General features: G+C 36.4%; 1 protein-coding gene across 1 annotated transcript in view; it reads left to right on the forward strand.

Moving 5' to 3' along the window:
- The window catches only part of mdy (diacylglycerol O-acyltransferase), a 205951-nt gene that overhangs the window by 47775 nt on the left and 139582 nt on the right, over positions 1 to 18594 (forward strand). The window contains exons 4-5 of the mRNA XM_090397343.1: positions 2807 to 2892; positions 11067 to 11119. Coding sequence (XP_090253469.1) covers positions 2807 to 2892; positions 11067 to 11119 — 139 coding nt within the window. The remainder of the gene's footprint in view (positions 1 to 2806; positions 2893 to 11066; positions 11120 to 18594) is intronic.

Raw genomic sequence — 18594 nt, forward strand, 5'->3', positions numbered from 1 at the left:
TGTTGTATGCTATGGCTACTCCTTCTTTTCCTTGATTGTCATTGCCTGAATATAACATTTTGTATTTATTGCTCAGAAGATCTCACCAGTTTTTGTCTTTTTTTTTTTCAGTTACCCCTATTATGTCGATCTGGTACTTATCTAATTCCTCAGCTAGCTCCATTTCTTTGCCATTCATGCTTCTTATGTTGATAGTACTGATCTTTAACTCTGGTGATTTTGAGTTGGGGTGTGTTTTCAGATTTGTTCCAGTAGGTGACTTTTCGTTGATTCGCCCTGGTTCTCTGGTGAAAACAATGGGGGGCCTTGTTTAACTGGGCGACACCCCAGCCGGCATGAAATTTTGTCATGTTATACCATCATTTTTTATTTTGGTTTAACCAATAAGAATACAATTTGGTCGGCTGAATCCCAAATTGCCTGCCCATCCTCGTTCGTTCAGTATCCAAGCAGATACCCAACAGGGTGCACCACAAGAAGGTGAGGATTGGACATTAGGTCAGAAGCCCTTGTCGGTTCTCCGCATTCCTTTAAAGGCTCTGTGGAGATCTCTCGGTTATACAGCTTTGACCCTTAAGCACCCCATTCTCGGACATTAAGAGCTTAATGTGATGGTACTCCATCTTGCTGGAACACCAGGTTTGACTGATGATCTTCCAACTTGAGTATGTAACAAATATAGCTGTAGCATGTTCAGATAGTTTACTGTTGTCACTATTTTTTCTGCAAAGAAAATCTTCCAAACATGACAAAGCACACCAGACATTCACCTTTGGACTATCTCTTTCAAATCCTTGAATGGCGTGAGGGTTTTCTGATCACCATATTCTGCAGTTATGATAATTTACCCTCCATGAGGCACAAAATATTGCTTCATCACTAAGTATCCATCTCTGAAAGTAATTTTCATCAGCTTCAACTTTTGACAAAATGTCTTGGTCAAATTGGAAACAGTGATGTTTATCATCTGGCTGTAAAGCCTGCACAGTCTGCAGTTTGTAGGCATGTAGTTGAAGGCAATTATGAACAATCCTCTAAACGGTTGTTTTGGTATACCTAACTGCAAAGAAGTTAGTCTAGTTGATTTTTTGTCAGCTTTGATAAAATGACCAAAAAGAAGACCAAGCACTTCCTGTGAAGTGCTCACCTTCTTTTTGGTGGTGAACACTATCGGTCTCTTAAAATTGCTTTCACCAGTGTTAGACAGCATTATCTGAAGGATGTTTTCCATAATGAATTCTGTAATGACACTGTATTATATAGTAGACTTTTTGTTTTGAAAAACCATAGTACATGTGTTGTTTTCTTTTGAACAGTCACCATTTTGAAGTACAACATTATATTATCTCCCTTACATCAGTGGGCAAGTATAGCATTGCCAAATAAAACCTTGAGTTACACTTTCATATTCTGTAAGCAGTTTCATTTTGTTATCTCCAGTTTGAAAATTGAAGGCCATAGAAATCCCTGGCAATAATTTAGAATCACTCTGTATATTGCTTTTTAGCATTCATGCTCCTTGCATGTGCATTTTTTCAGTACTGATCTTTGTGATGGAGGAAAGTTCTCACTAGAAGCTATTCTCAAATCATTATGAAGTTATTGAGGAAATTTGCAAAATATTTTGTTAAAGTATTTTGCTTCTGAAGTTTAAATATGGTTGATGTGTACTTTATTAAATAGTACGAGGAACATCCAGAAAGTAAGTTCTGTTTTTAAATATTTTCACTGCAGCGCTGCGATCACAATGGTGCGCATGCGTGCTGAGTTTCTTGATTCCTTAGCAAGGCATTGGTGCCATTTTTAGACATTCTCGCAGTGCATATGCTTCTTAGTGTGTGTTTATAATTTCTAAGAAAATCGAATTGCCTGCCGCATGTGAAATTAGGTCAGTTATCCGTTTCTTGAATGGGAGGAATGTTAAAGCAGCTGAAATTCATCGGCAAATTATTGAGGTTTATGGAGAACATGCAATGAATGATTCAATGGTACGAAGATGGGTAAGACTTTTTTAATGAAGGAAGGATAGGATAGGTGTGCACGATGATGGCGAATGCACGCAACCCCTGAATCCAAACAGCAGTCCGGGCCATGGAGTGGAGGCACACCTCATCACCACTCAAGATGAAATTGAAGGCAATGGGAAATTTCCCACTCGGAAAATCATGTGCACTGTGTTTTAGGACAGACAAAGAATTTTGCTGGTAGACTTCTTCGATCAAGGCTCCACAATGAACGTGAGTATGTACTACAAAACCCTTAAGAAATTGCATTGTGCGATCCCGAATAAATGACGTGGCATGCTTACCAGGGGCATTGTTTTGATTCATGATAACGCCCACCCACACACGGCTGGCATAACACAACAACTTCTCGCCACCTTCGGCTGGGAACAATTCTATCATCCCCCATATAGTCCTGACCTCACGCCAAGCAACTTTCACCTGTTCAAACATCTGAAATCTTTCTTTGGTGGCTGGCAGTTTCCAGACAATGAGATCAAAGAAGCAGTCAATACGTGGTTTGCATCACAGGGAGCAACCTTCTACGATGAAGGTATACAATTCTTGGTGCCCCGTTATAAGTGCCTGAACATTGGCGGAAATTATGTAGAAAAGTAGTGAAAGATGTCTACTTTAATTTCCAATAAAGTTTTTTTTTTTGTAAGTATATTTTTGTTTCTCTGACAGCCCATCTGAACTTACTTTCTGGATGTCCCTCGTATAATATAATGTTGCATTTCATTTATGAAACTTTAAACAAAATTTTATATTTTAGCTTCATAAGCATAACTTTTCCCCTTAAGGTATGGTATTCTTGTTGATCCAGTGCAGTGGATAAGAGTCTTCATGGGAAAGCCTGCTAACTGGCCTTCAGTACTTATCATATTTGGTAAGATATATGTTTGTTTTTCTCATAGATTTGTAGTCCAATTGATTTTCTGTTGATTACGAATGTCATTCATGTTGAGAAAAATCTTTCTCATTTTGACAAATAACAAAAGCTGCTTAAAAGAGTACATTTTTGCTTCTTATGTTACGATAATAGCAGCGAACAGTTGTATGCAGAATGGTCATCTGACCCATAAATATAACTAAACTATTGTTTAAAAAATACCATATTTTTCGATAGATAACACGCACCCCGAACATTTTCATCATTCCTTTTGATGTATAGATAACACGCATGCGCCAACTAGCGGTAGAGTTAGGAAGTACAGACAGAGGATGGAGGAATTCTTTAAAAGCATGTGCATTGCTAGTAGCAGTGGTGGATTATTCCGTACATCCTGTTTTAAAATATTTCCTAAAGTAAATCATTATTTGTTTATATTTTGTTATTAGATCTGACTTACCCACGGAAGACAGAAGTACTTCTCGGAGAAAATCCTACACACCGTAGTTCAAGCTTGAAGTGGTAGAAGTAGCAAAGGAAAAAGGGAATCACGAAGCTGGTAGATTGTTCAGTGTTGGAAAAAGTAGTGTTCGTTAATGGCGAAAGGCTAAAACAGTCCTGAAATGTTTACATTTTAGGACTCGTGCTATGAGGTTTAGAGGGTGCTTGTGTCCAACCATAGAAAAAGAACTGTTTGATTGGGTTGTTAGTGAAAGAGCTAAAGGTACGAGAATATCTATTGTCCGTGTGTTGCAGGAATTGAAAAGAATTGTACAAAATGATAATATAAAGGATTTCAAGGCCTACCCATCTTGGGTTTTTGGATTTATGAAGAGAAACAATTTAAGTGTGTGCTCCTCCACTAGTGTTGGACAATATTTGCCGCTCAACTAGGAAGTGAAAGTAGCTAAATTTCATTTGTTTCTGAGACTTGTGTGCGGTTGATGCTTATCACTTTGGGAATATGGATGAGGTTTCCATAAGTTTAGGATTGTGAATTTGAAGGGAGCAAAAGAGGTTTCAGTTGCTACAACAGGGCACGAAATGTCTAACTTTACTGTGGTTCTCTGCGTAACTGCAGATGGTTCCAAACTGCCACTGATGGCAATTTTCAAAAGAAAGACTGTTCCAAAAGGTTGTGATTCTCAAGATATTATTGTTACTGCTAATGATAAAGGTTGGATAAATTCTGAGGTTATGAAATTTTGGTTGGAGAATATGTGGCAAAAGAAAAAAAAAATGGCATTTTTCAATCCAAAATCTTTGTTAGTGTTGGATTCGTGTAAGGCACACACGACAGCAGTAGTTAAAACAATTGTAAGTATTCCAAATTGGCCGTCATTCCAGGTGGTTTAACAAAAAAATTCCAACCCTTTGATCTTGCAGTAAATAAACCATTCAAAGACAATTTGCAGGCTAAGTGGGAAGACTGGATGATGAATGGCATCCATGAATATAACAAAACAGGGCAGATGAAAAGAACGTCATATAAAGATATAGTTACGTGAATTTTAGAAAGTTGGGCTGTTGTAAGTGAAAACTGTGTTAGAAATGGTTTCACTAAAGCACAAGAGAATGCAGTGGTGTCCAGTGACAATGATTATGATGCTGAAGAAATACCAAACGAAATTTTTAAAGCAATTGATTCTTTCAATATTGAGTCTGATGAAGAATTTTTTGGATTTGAATAGTGTAATGTTAAATAAATATTAAATAATACTTCCTTAGTTTTGTTATTACATTTGATTTACCTCTCATATCTTTCAAATGTATACCGAGCATGTTCATTTTTAATGAACTTTTTTGTATAGATAACGTGCGCGTTATCTATCGAAAAATACGGTAATAATTTTGTTGTATTGAAGGGTTTAAACCCATATCTAATAGTTTTATTTATATGAAAGGTATTCAGAAAAGTCATTGTTAGTAGATTTGTCAGATGTCAATGCTAAATGTATAATAATGGTCAGAAAACTGGACAATCAGATGTTGGAAACAATAACAGAAACATTCGACTTCAGTAAGTCTCCTTTTCTCCAATGTCCAGGAACAGGACCTAAGGCATAGTAGCTTCTGGATAACCCTGGAACTCCACTTCTTAGCATATATATTGCTTACCAAATAGTGGGTGACAATGTGTGGTTCCATGGAGGATTGGAATCTTTAGCTTCGAGCCTAAAAATCCTTTTGAATCTGAATCCTTTATCCCCAAATTTTTCAGGTTTTCTTGATGCCCCAACCAAGTTCAAATACCTAGATTACATCATCTGATAATAGAAATAAGAAAAAAAAAACGTGAAAACATATCTCATTTCTCATCATCTGTGTAACAGATGAAAAGCCAACAGCTAAAATGTCACTATTATTTATTATTATTCCAAGATTCTATGGGATCACAGACATATCTAAGAGGTCCCTTTTGTCATACTGATACACAGAGCTCATCATACTGTGTCTTAAATACATTCAAATTCCAGACACCACACTCACACCCTCCTTATACAGCTTCCAGGGATGACCTCTCGTTCCTTTTCCCATGATCTCCAACCATTTTATGAAAAGCCTCTTCAACATTAATCCTATACCAACCCCTTACCACCTTGCACGTCTCTATTATATCACCCCCCCTCTTCCTCCTATCCACTACACTCTGTAAATTGCATCATCGCAACCTTTCTTCATATTCAACATTCCAGAGATCAGAAACTATTTTGGTCATTCGCCTCTGGATCCTCTCCGACACTTCATCCTTTTGAAAATTAGGTGACCAAATCTGTGCACAGTAGTTCATATGTGGCATAATCAGAGCTTTACACAATGGAATCAGAATCCCCTTACTTCTACATGTCACTGTCCTCCACATTATTGCCAGAATTCACTGTGTTGACCTTATAATTTTGGCAATATCTCCTCTAAATTTTAGATCGTTATCCACAATATATCCTTATCAAGAATAAATTCTCTTGATAAGTCATGTTTTCCCAATTTTAAAGTCTTACATTTTACAACATTGAACTGGCATACCTGCTCCTGTGTCCATTCACTCAGTCTATTCAAGTCTGCTATGCTCCTCATAGTTCTGAATTTGGCATCATCTGCAAACAGCTATATCCCTATTCAAATCTTCCCCAATATCATTAACATAGTTTAAAGCAATGGCCCTAAAACAAAGCAAAGAGCTGACATTAACATCTCCAATTTTGATATCAGGTTTAATACCACTTTCCTTCATAATGTGATCCATATAGATAATGAATAACAGAGGGGATAATGTACATCCTTGTCTCACACCAGATTTAACATTAAACCATCTTCCTGTACTTCCTTCAATTCTAACTGCTGACTTACAACTCAAATAAAGACTAAGTATTGCTTGATATAATGCCCCATTAACACCATATAACTGTAGCATATTGAATAGCTTTTCTCTTGGCACCTTGTCATATGCCTTTTCCAAATTGACAAAACTTAAATACAGATCTTTGTTATATTCCCATGCTTTCTCGACTATTTGTCGTAAAGTGAAGATCTGATCCTGACAGCCTCTATTTGACCTGAATCCAAGCTTTTCTTCCACAATTTTTCTCAACCGTTTCTCAAGTATACTTGCATAGATATTTATTTTCTATATTCTTGCCAAAGTCCTCCCATGACTTTTGTTTAGCTAGTTTTACACACTGTTTAGCTTTCTTACATTTGTCTCTGTATTCTGTAAGAGTAAAAGCTGACTTATTTGCCAGGAACTTTTGATATGCTTTCTTCTTTTCCTTCACTGCCTCTTTAACTTCCTGTGTCCACCAGGGAGTTCTGATTTTTTTATCCTTGCACACAACCTCACCACATGCCTCTCTGGCAGAATCAATCAATGTTTTCTTCAGAGTTTGCCACTGAATCTCCAAGGTTTGATTCCTGTTCTCAAACTCTTTCATTTTCTTTTCAATAATCTTTCTGTATTTTAGTTTACAGTTCACATCTGAGAGCTGCTCAACTTTTATTCGCTTTAAAACTTTCTTACATGTCATTCTTTTCAATATGAAATTCAATTTTATCCTGCTCAAGACTAAATAGTGATCACTTCCAATTTCAAATCCTCTGTACACTCTGGTGTCCTGCACTAGGGAGAAAACATCACTATCAACAATAACATAGTCAATGAGACTTTTCTTATTCCTAGCCTCTTCTCTCCATGTGAATTTGTGCACATTTATATGTTGGAACATGGTGTTAGTAATAACCAGTCCATATCCTGAGCAGAAATCCAACAGATATTTGCCATTATTATTAGCTTTGCTCTTTTCTCCAAATTTTCCCAAAATATTTTTGTATGTCTCACAATCATTTCCTACTCTGCTATTTAGATCCCCAACAAGGACCAACCTTTCCTTTTTCATTGTGTCAGTTGCTTTTTCTAGCGCGTCAAAAAATTCCTCCACTTCTACTTAGTAGAACCTTCTATGGGACCATAGGCACAAATAAGTCTCATTGTCCAGTTCCCCATTCTCATATTTGCCCACATTACTCTACTTGAGACTGACTGCCATTCAAGACGATTAGCTTCGTATTTTGTGTTGAATACTATGGCTACTCCTTCTTTTCCTTGATTGTTGTTGCCTGAATATAACATTTTGTATTTATTACTTAGAAAGATCTCACCAGTTTTGGTCTTTTTTCATGTCATTATTCTTTTTTAGTGTCTTTTTTCATGTCTTTTAATGTCATTATCGCCTGCTTTATCATCAGTGAAACTTTTTTCTATCGTTATCACTTCCACACTTCCTGAACATTTGCACAATCTTCAACTGCTGTGTCAGTTACAATACCATGTTCTCATATTTAAGTAAGCCTCACAGTTCATCAAAATGTCTTATTTCCTATACCCATACTTGTTTTTTCTCTTATTCAGCCTTTCTACATAAATATCTGTGACATCTTCCCACACATACAACATTCAAGTATTTGGAAGGATTGACAAGATCTCTCAAACAATTAGAAAACTATTATAGTGATATTCTAGTTGAAGCATGTCAGCAATACTTGAACTGCAAGCATTATTAGTGCTGGGAATACCAGTTACAATAATGCTTCATAAAGCACTCAACTATTCTCAAGGAGGCATAATATCAGAATGGGATCTCCTTGATATTCCAGAGGAGATATGTTCAGTCTTAACAGTGAAGCAATGACAGGTATAAGTTGTCATGTAAGGATGGTCACCTGACTCTGATAGACCAGAAATATCATCCTTACTTTTTATACACCAAAATCAGTAAAAGCACTATCTCTGAGGCTGTACATCTCTAATCCATTAAGATGCCTTAAATGTCAGAAATATAGGCATAACCAAATATTGCTCTGCAAAGAAACTTTAATGTGTCAAATGCGAGGAAGTCCATCCAGCCTACTCCCATGTATGCTAATGGTGGAAGAATGAAAACTAGTTTTACAAAAAATAAACTAAACAAAATATCTCGTATCAGGATGCAAAGAGGAAGCTATCTACCAACACCTTTTCTGAAATCCTCTTATGCCAAGAAAATGGCAGTTAAGAAAATATTCACAGCAACACAAACCCTATGTTTGTTGCGCCATCCAATAATTTTAGTATATCCAAACTTTATCATTGTGAGTACTTCTCTGTGGAATGCATTAACACACGCACACATGGATACTTCCATAGCTTTTTTAGTAAAAAAAAAAAAAGTGCTGCTACAGGAAAAATGCCAAATATTGACAGTCAGTATTTGGCATCTTTAATCAGAAAACAAGTAATACACTTTAACATTCATTGATTGTTCATAAAAAAAAAAAAAAAAACTCGTATTCAAAACTGAAGCAGGATGATTCATGTAATGGTATTTTGGAAAAAAAAAAGAAAAGAATAAAAGTTCAAATCATATTTATTTCAATAAATGCTATTTGAAACATTGTTATCTATAAATATTTAACATAAGGATAGCATGCAAAATAATTTCTGCAATATTAGTAAAACAAAAGAAATAATAACATAAGTTATTATGTTATATATAATAATGTAATTAAACCATTATATATAATTGTACTGCACAGAATTGAAATATAAAAGTCAGAAAAATGGGAAATCTTCTGCCTTTTTATTTTTCATTAGTAAATAAATTCATTGATAAGGTGATCTCTTGTGGTATTATTCATTTTATTCATTATATAATTATTGATTTTATTTTTACACTTGAAATTCATTTTATCTTTGGGAACAAACAAAATGAGTACAGTAAGAAGTTCAAATATTTCAAGGATAGTAAATTGCATTCCAAGTAAAATGGTATACTTTAAGTAAGCTGGACACAAAGGTTATTTTGGATTGCCTATTTTGTGGGATAAAAAACCATAATTTCCTGTCGCCTTTGAATGAGACTGGCTGACTTGCCTTCAGTTGAAAAGTCCTGATAAAAGTTCTTTACATCCTAGACAAGATTCAAACCCAGGTCATTCCATTACAGTTAAATCATTAATGGTTCTACAATTGTTGTTAAGAAATAAATGGTGGAGTCAATCAGTTCTGCATAATGAAAGGCAGAATGCCAATCATGTTTCGATCCATGAAGAATCCTAAGGTGGTCTGAGTATTTCATCCACTTTGGCTGGTTGGAAAGTTAATTAGGCTTACTTGTACTCATATTAAAATTTAATAGAATGAATCCCAGCACACAGGAGGGCATGTTTAATCATTTCAATATTTTCTGTCAGAGAAACATCTTCAGGAATACAATAGTAAAATTGTAACATGTACAAACAAACACAAAATGATAAGTGGAAGAAATTAGACTATTTAAAGCCTGAAGTCCTATGAGGATGGAGGACCCTCTGTGGATACTATTAGGGAGCCTTAGCTGTTGGGCGGGAGGCTTAAGAATTAAACATTTTTGTCAAATCTTGGGAAGGTTAATACAACCATATTTATTAAGATTGAGTTAGTTTTTTAAACCTGCTGCTGATTCTAAAAAGAGTCTTTCAAGTTTGCAGATGTGATGAAGCATAAGTTTTATTCCACCTGATTCTGTGCAAGGGATCCAAGGCATGTTCAGCTGGACCTGACTGACCATGATAGTGGTAGCAGATGTATTTTTTCTGTTCAACTAGGTGACATTAACAGATCTCCCAGTTTGACTATTATGTGATAAGTTGTAAGAAGGAGAAACGTAAACACTTGGAACAGATTGGAGGAAATGGATCCTTAGGAGAGAGCAGCAGAGGGAAGCAGCTTCAGATGGGGCTGAAAGCAGTGCAGAGATTATATATATATTTTTTAAAGTTTTTTTTTTTGGCTATCCTAAATACACACCTGCTTATATGAAGCCAAGCAGCTAAACATACCAAGCAGAAGATAAATTTCATATTACTTAATGACATTTGCCAAATACTTAAATTATTTACTAAACACAAAAACTTTCACCTTGCACACAAATCTTTTAGTTTTAAGCAGACACATGAAAATGTCCTCTCCTGTATATAACTGAAAAATGTGAGAAATTCAATACAAATACAAGGGTTATCATTTATGTAATAAACATAAAATTGCTGCTGCTTTTTTTTTAATGAACAGTGATGTAAAATTCATAGATCATGACAGTTGATAATTATACTGTTAATTATTTGGAATTACAGGTAAAGTAAGGCTATGCAACCATTGTATTATCTGTTAATTGTTTTCTTCTGGTGCTGTTGACTGGTTTTATTGAGGGGAAGGGGAAACAGTCATCTCATATGAGAATGACTGTCACCTTTAGTTAACATGCCTTTACATGGTTCTTTGCATGCTAGACAAAATTTAAACTCGGGTCTCTCCACTCAATGGGCATTGACATTACTCACCAAGCCATGGATGCTCTAAATATATTAACTTGCTACCATCAGTAAATAAAGAGTGCAGAGCATTTGATTTGTTTCTGAATTGTAGTTTCCACAGCCATCTGATCCATCTAAAATTAGTTTTGAAAGAGCTATATATTATGTAGTTCACTGCATTATCAGTAGCCTATGTTGGCTTTACTTTGATTGCATATTCTAATTCTTATATTTTTCTTTTATGGGCTTTATAATTTCTTTTAAAACATATAGCATTTATTATCTGATCATAATTTTACAAATAATACTTAATTTCCTATTGACCAATTTAATGTGCTTTTGTATTTCAGGAGTGAACGTTGTTGCACTAATTTCACTTTTGATAGAGATAGCAGTTTCAAAGGCAAGTTGCTTTAATAAGGGATAAAAATTAATTTTGATAGCATAGTTGCACTCACATTTTTTTAAAATTCTTCCTATTGCAAAAAAGTTCAACTATATTTTTCTCTTTTTGATAAATTTCTCTACATTTTCAAACTATTTTTTGTACTTAGACATTTAGATTCAGTTTAACCATAATTATCATAAGAAAGAATAATTTTTTATATATATTCAAAGGGTATACAAGAATATTGTAATAATCCATCCATACACAATGCCATCCACTGCCGGAGGTGGATTGGTAGTGGTGTAATATGTAGTGTTTTGTGTAAGTGGAAGATTAAATGTAGACAGTGGGTTGTTTTGCATGCTTTCCCCTGATGAGTGTCCTTGGAAATATCACATAATAATAATAAATACTTATGAAGGCAGAATCTCCTGAAAGACAGACAGCAGTAAAAGTTGAGCTGTGTATTTTTGAGTAGTTGTTGCATGTGTTTTAAGATTTAGAAGAAATTGAGGAGAAAATTATAATGGAATTGAGTAGTGGGCAAATAGTTTGGTATCCTGCAGTGTACAGTCTTAGATATTAATTATTAGTGATATATTATAACTTTAGTGTTGTTTTAAGCATAATTTTAGTTTGTTTGGTTGTAATTGAATGTGGTGTTTTTTGCATTTTGAAATTATTCAATTTGAAGCACTTGTTCAGAATCAATACATACATATTTGCCCATGCAATATGTATGCATGGGCAAATATATGATAGATATGTTTGTTAAGAGATTAAACAAGAGAAGTATCTAGAAATTGTAATATGTTAATAGACTAGTAATTTCAATGAAAGTTGGGAACCGGAAGTGAAGAATACCAGATGAAAGTTGAAAGGCAGTGATGATGTAAGCCCATGAACGATAGCCAGAAGAGTGAACATGAGAATATGAGTGTGGAGAACATGATTGTAATATGAAAATGATTGAAAAAGAAAACTGGGTGTAATTATGGAACCAGAAGTGTGCCTGACTTGATGAAGCAAGAGATGGCATAACTGAATGGAAGAAAGTCTGATTGATGAAACAATAGTGGGAACAATTGCTGGAATGCAAGAATTGAAGAATGAAATGAGGCATCTACAGAATGAAATTAGATGTATGGTGGATACAAACGGAAGAGTGCAAATGAATAAAATGAAAGATGTTGGAGAGAAAGAAGTAGCAAATGACTCAAGAATAGCACTTCATTGCGATTCTGTCATAAAAGATGTGGCAGATGAAAAGGTGCACAAGGTATGTTTCTAGGAGGGAGAATGAATAGAGCAATTGACGTGCTGGATGTGAGGGAGTTAGTGGTTGTGATTGGAACAAATGATTTGGTTGGGTATGAAGAGAATTTGAAAATAGATATCAGGAGATTGAGAAGAGTGAAAGACAACAGTGTGGAGGAAGTTTAGTTTGTGTGTTGCCCAGGTATGACATTTAGTCGCAGCAGAGATCAAAGATCTTGAATGGAATATTACTGGAAATACGTGCAGAGAAAGGAGTACAGTTTGTGATTGTGTGGGATGAGTGAAACTGTAAGAGCAATGAACTGCATCTGAATGGTTGTGGAGTGAGTCATTTGGAAAGGTTGCTTCTGAAGGAAGTGTAATGAGTAATGCAAACATGGTATCAGTGGAAGTCAGATGATGTGAATGAGCAGGAGAGCAGACCAGGTGAGACCGATATGGCTGATGAGAATGTGAGAACAGGAATGCAAGTTGGAGAGGGAAATGGGGTGGGCCAGGGAGATCAGGATGACACAGCATAAGGAGTGGATTCTGAAAGTAGTAATAAATGTATTATGTGGATTTGTCAGCATAGGAATTAAATGAGCTGGTATACATGGGATCGGGTTGAGTATGGGATAGAAGGTGAGTAGATAGGAGCAGGTAAGAAGTCACATAGCACGAGTAGGACTGGACCAAGTAGTTATAGACCAAGAAATGAATTGTCATGCTTATTTGTGAATGCCAGGAGTACCAGAAATGAGGGAGATGAAATTGTTGCATTGACTGAGTTTATTTGCCTGAAAATAGTTGAATTAAGTGAAACGTGGTTGAATGAGAATGACATCTTGACTGGAATAGAAATGGAGGAATATGTTTTTTTGTGAAGCTGTTAAAGTTGAGAAGGGAGGGGGAAGACTGCTGCTGATGATAGTAGGGAAATTATATCTCCACAAAGTTGAGATACAAGGGGAAAAGAGTGGCAGTGGTTTTGAAACAGTATAGCGTGAGTGTCTTAATGTGGATTATCCTCCACATTAAGACATAGGTAAAGACAGAGAAATGTATAAGTAACTTGACTTAGTGAGCAAGTAAATGGTAATTATTATGATTTCAGTTACAGTAATATTGATTGGAATGAAGAGAAAGCATCAGGGAATAAGGAGAATAAATTTGAGTTCTTAAGGGACAACAATCTTAGGCAATATGTAATGGAGGGAACATGAAGATTAAGAGTCATAGATCTGGTTTTATCATCAGAGGATTGTGAATGTAGTGTCTAATCTTCCCTCAGTTGGCAAGAGGGGAACAACATCAGGTAACACATCCAGTGGAGTCTGGAAGGGATAATGATAGGTATAGAAGCAGACATTTTTATGCTTTATACTAATGCCAGGAGTATCTGGAATAAAGGAGATGAATTGGTGGCACTGATAGCATCAGCCTGACCAAAGATTATTGGGATCTCTGAGACGTGGTTGATGGAAGATAATATAATAACAGGAATAAAAGTAACAGGGTACAGCATTTTTCGGCAGTATAGGAAGGGAAAACACAGTGGTGGAGTACTGCTTATAAGTGATGACTTGTGTCCTCTAAGAGTGGAGGCTTTGGAAGACAGTGACACTAATGGTTTTGAAAGCTATGGTGTGAGGTAGAGGTGGGCAAGATAGGATATTTAGTGGGATGTTGCTACAAGCCAGGGAGCACAGAGGGTGGGGAAGCAGGAGATGTTTAGGCAGTTGAGCTTGGCAAGTGCAAGAAGAGTGATTGTTATGGGAGATTTTAACTACAGCAGTATAAGTTGGGAAGAGGAAAATGCATGTAGTAATAAGGGAATGGAATTTCTAGAATTCTTGAGGGACAAATGTCTTAGGCAACATGTAATAGAGGGAACAAGTGGTTCAAGCATTTTGGATTTGGTCATAGCATCAGAAGAGCTGATCATAACTGAGATGACATCTCTTCCCTCAGTTGGAGAGAGAGAGTGACCATGTGGTTTGACTTGGAAGATGAATAGACATGCAGGAGTATCAATAAAAAAGGGAATGTATGTGGAATTATAAGGCAGGTGATTATAATATCGACCAGAAAGTGACATTAGCAGTGCTGGAATCGTATGGAATTGACAGAAAACTAATAGCTATATTTAAAGATCTTTATAAGAATGCATTGCAGCAGTTAGAATAGGTGATGATTTGGGGAAATGATTTAAAACAAGCAGGGGTACTAGTTAGGGGGACCCAATATCACTTAGCATTTTCATTGCACATTTAGAAAGAGCAATGGATAAAATGATGGAAGATGCAAAAGGAATATCAGTGCATGGGATGAGAATTAACAAACTGAGATTTGCAGATGACATTGTTATTATTGAAGAAAATGAAAGAGAACCACAATAAACATTGAAACTGTTAAATGAGGAAGGGAAAATATTTGGACTTGTTATGAACTTGGAAATACAAAGACAATAGTATTTGGTGAGAAGAATATGAAACAAAAGATACAAGTGGATGGAATTGATATAGAAAATGTAGAACAATTCACATATTTAGGAAGTATAATGACATATGATTTGGACTGTAAAAAGAAATAAAGATCAGGATTGCAAAGGGAAGAACAAATCTGAAGGCCATGGATAACATCTGGAAAAGTAAAGTGATCAGCCTGTAAACAAAACTAAGAGTACTGGAAACATGTATCTTTAGCATTGTACTGTATGGATTTGAAACATGGGTAATAAATAAGGAATCAAGAAAAAGAATTTTGACATTTGAAAGAACTTGTTACAGGAAGATTCTAAGAATAGGATGGGTACAGAAAGTCACAAATGAAGAGATCTATCGGAAGATACAACCAAAGGAGAATCTAATGCAGAAAATTATAAAATGGAAGCTGCAATTATTTGCAGTGAGGACCCAAAGATAAAGACATTCATGTTTGGTATTATGGATGGTGTAAATAAACAGAAGAGGTAGACCATACAGAGAATGGATAGACGATATAAAGGACTGATGTGTAATAGTTGTACAGAAACTGCGACACTTTGCAGTGGACAAAGAAAAGTGAAAGACAGCGAAGGAGGCATTGGACACCAACTGGCAGTGAGCCCTTGGTTCATGATGATGATGATTATAATAGTTTTAGATATTGACTTGGGGCAGTTCCATGGAGGGAAGAATTAAGGTCAGGATATCATTAGTGCTTGGGAAATTGTGAAGGAATATTTGTTAGCAGCAATAGTAAGCTGTATTCCACGAGTGAAGAAGAGGACACAATTTTGTGTAAAGTGGATAACAAACAATATCAAACAGGAACTGAAGGTGAAAAAGAGATTATGAAAGAGATATAAGGAGAGGAGTGGAGAGAGCAGATGCATAAAGAATCTAAGACTCAGGCCAGGAGAGTGACTAATATGGTAAGGAAGGTGAAACTGGAATATGAGAAGAGATTGACACTAAGATCCAAAGATCCTAGGGAATTTTTTAGCTATGTGGCCAGTAAGAGGAGAAATGATTGTGGAAGAATGGCACTGAGGGATAAAAATATGAATAGAGTGACTGATGCAGAGGACATAGTGTAATTGTTAAGTGAATACTTTATCGGGGTATTTCATCCTGGAGAAGTAGGTTTTAAATTCTAGAGGGATAGGGTGGGTTCGAGGTTTAGAGGTGCAAGAGGAGAGTGTGTTCCAAATACTGAGTACTCTGGATGTCAGAAGCTTTGGGACTGGATGGTATTTCACCACAAGTTTTGAGAGAATGTGCTAAACAACTGACAGTTTCTTTGACCTGGCTTTTCAATGAAATTCTGGCTACAGGAAAGGTACCCAGGGAATGGAAGGAAGGTAAGATAGTGCCATTGCATAAGGGTGGTAGCAGACTGGAAGTGTCTAATTATAGGCCAGTTTATGTGTCATCAGTAGTTGTTAAGATCTTGGAGAAATTAGTGAGTTACTGTATACAGCATTGGGCAGATAAGGGTAATGTTATCTGTGAGAGTCAACATGGATTTCTTAAGGAACGCTCTTGCTTTAGTAATATGATTGCCTTTTATAATAAAGTGACAAGAGTAGTTGATGAGGGAAAGGCATATACTGCCATTTTTTTTGGATTTTGCAAAGGCATTAGACAGGGTGCCACATGATAAGCTGATATTTAAGTTGCAGCACATGGGTTTAAATGTTGGGTTAGTCAACTGGATTCAGGATTGGCTGTCTGATAGGTATCAGAGAGTTGTGTATGGTGGGGCAGTATCAAGGAAGCAGAAGTTTACAAGTGGAGTCCCACAGGGCTCAGTACTGGGACCTGTATTCTTTAATCTTTATATCATTGACATTGTCAGTGAGTTGCATGGGAATATTTAGTTGTTTGCAGATGATGTGAAGCTGGGAAGGGTTATTAGTAATAGTGCAGATGCGGCAGCCCTGCAAGAGGATTTGAATAAACTAGACAGATGGGCAAATGAATGGGGTTGTCAGTTTAATGCAGCAAAATGTAAAGTCTTTGGGAGATTGCATACTTGAGGAAGTAGGAGAGACAAGAGATCTGGGGATGATGATTGATAGAAAACTGAAATTCAGGGAATATATTGCAAAGGTGGTGAAGGTAATCCAATACTTCTCAGTATTGCAGAGGATTGCTGCAATACTGAGAAGGACAATAACCTGCAGAGATAAGAGTTATTGTTCCATTGTATAAGACCCTGATCAGACCACACTTAGACTATTGTTCTGAGATTTGGTCTCCAGGATTTGAAGGGGATAAATTAACTGTGGAAAGGGTACAGAGGTGAATAACAAAGATGGTTTCAGGACTGTACAATGTTAGCTATGAGGATCGGCTGAGGGAATGTAGACTGCAGAGTTTGACAGATAGAAGAGGTGATATGATTGAGACTTTTAAACTGTTGAGAGGTAGTTACAAGGTTCACACTGGGGAGTTCTTTCACTTGGTGGAACAGCGGGAAGGAGCGATGACAAGGGGCCATCACTGGAAGTTGCAAAAGGAAGCTGTGAGCAAGAGGGCAAGGAGTGGTTTCTTTGCATGGAGAGTGGTTGAACTGTGGAATGCATTGCCTGATAGTGGTGAGTGCAAGAACAGTCAATGAGTTCAAGAAGTGGTAATAGACTTTGTTTCCTAGGAAGGACCTCCCACGATGCATCTATTGACTCTATTATCATCATAATATCATCATAATTACCCTTTTACCCACTACTTCCTTTCGCAATTTTCAGGGATCGCCTCTTGTCCTTGTTCCTTTCCCCTGTTCTACCACATGAAAAATCTCCTCAGTATTAATACGAAAATAACCCTTCAACAGTTTAAATGTCTCGATCATATTTCCCCTTTGCTTTCTACCCACCAAACTCTGCAGTCTGCATGCCCTCAGTCTATTCTCATAATCATTATTGTACAGTCCTGACATCATTTTTGTTATCTGTTTCTGCATTCTTTTCAAGGTTACTTCATTCCTTTCAAATCCTGGTGACCAGATCTAAGCACAGAAATCCAGATATGGTCTGATCAAAGCTTTATACAATGGGACAGCACGCTTATCTCTTGCGATCAATGTTCTCTTCAACATTGCCACAGTTCTCTGAGATGTCTTCACAACCTTTGTGATATGTCCTTGGAACTTAAAATCTCTATCCCCAATCTCTCCAAGATCCCTTGCTTCCTCTACCTCTTCTAATATAACTCCAAGCAAGTATGAAGTCCCATTAAAACCTTACATTTAGTTTCATTGATATCCACATGCGTTTTCCCACCCTTACAGCTTATTCAAATCCTCTTGAATCGCCAAAACATCTGCACCATTACTAATAACCATCCCAAGCTTCATATCATCTGCAAAGAACCGAACATCTCCCTGTAGTCCTGTAACAATATTATTGACGTAAACATTGAACAGCAATGGTCTCAGGACTGAACCCTGTGGAATTCTACTTGTAACTTTCCTGCTTCCCCAATATAAAACTATCTGTCAGAGTGGCAATCACCAATCCATTCCACTAACCTAATATCCAAACCCATTTGATATAACTTAAAAATCAACTTGTCAAAAGCCTTGGAAAAGTCCAAAAAAATGAGTGTATGCCTTGCTTCATCCACTGCTCTGTAATGTACCAGTAGGACAAATTAGAGAAATGGCACCTTGTTAGTCTATTGTAAAAGGTAACCAGATTACTAAAACAATAATGCCCTTTAACAAATTTCTGCTGGCCTGCATAA

The sequence above is a fragment of the Typopeltis vanoorti genome, chromosome 9 (genome assembly GCF_054136105.1).
Source record: "Typopeltis vanoorti isolate ZY-2024b chromosome 9, IOZ_Tvanoo_1.0, whole genome shotgun sequence".
Taxonomy (NCBI): Eukaryota; Metazoa; Arthropoda; class Arachnida; order Uropygi; family Thelyphonidae; genus Typopeltis; species Typopeltis vanoorti.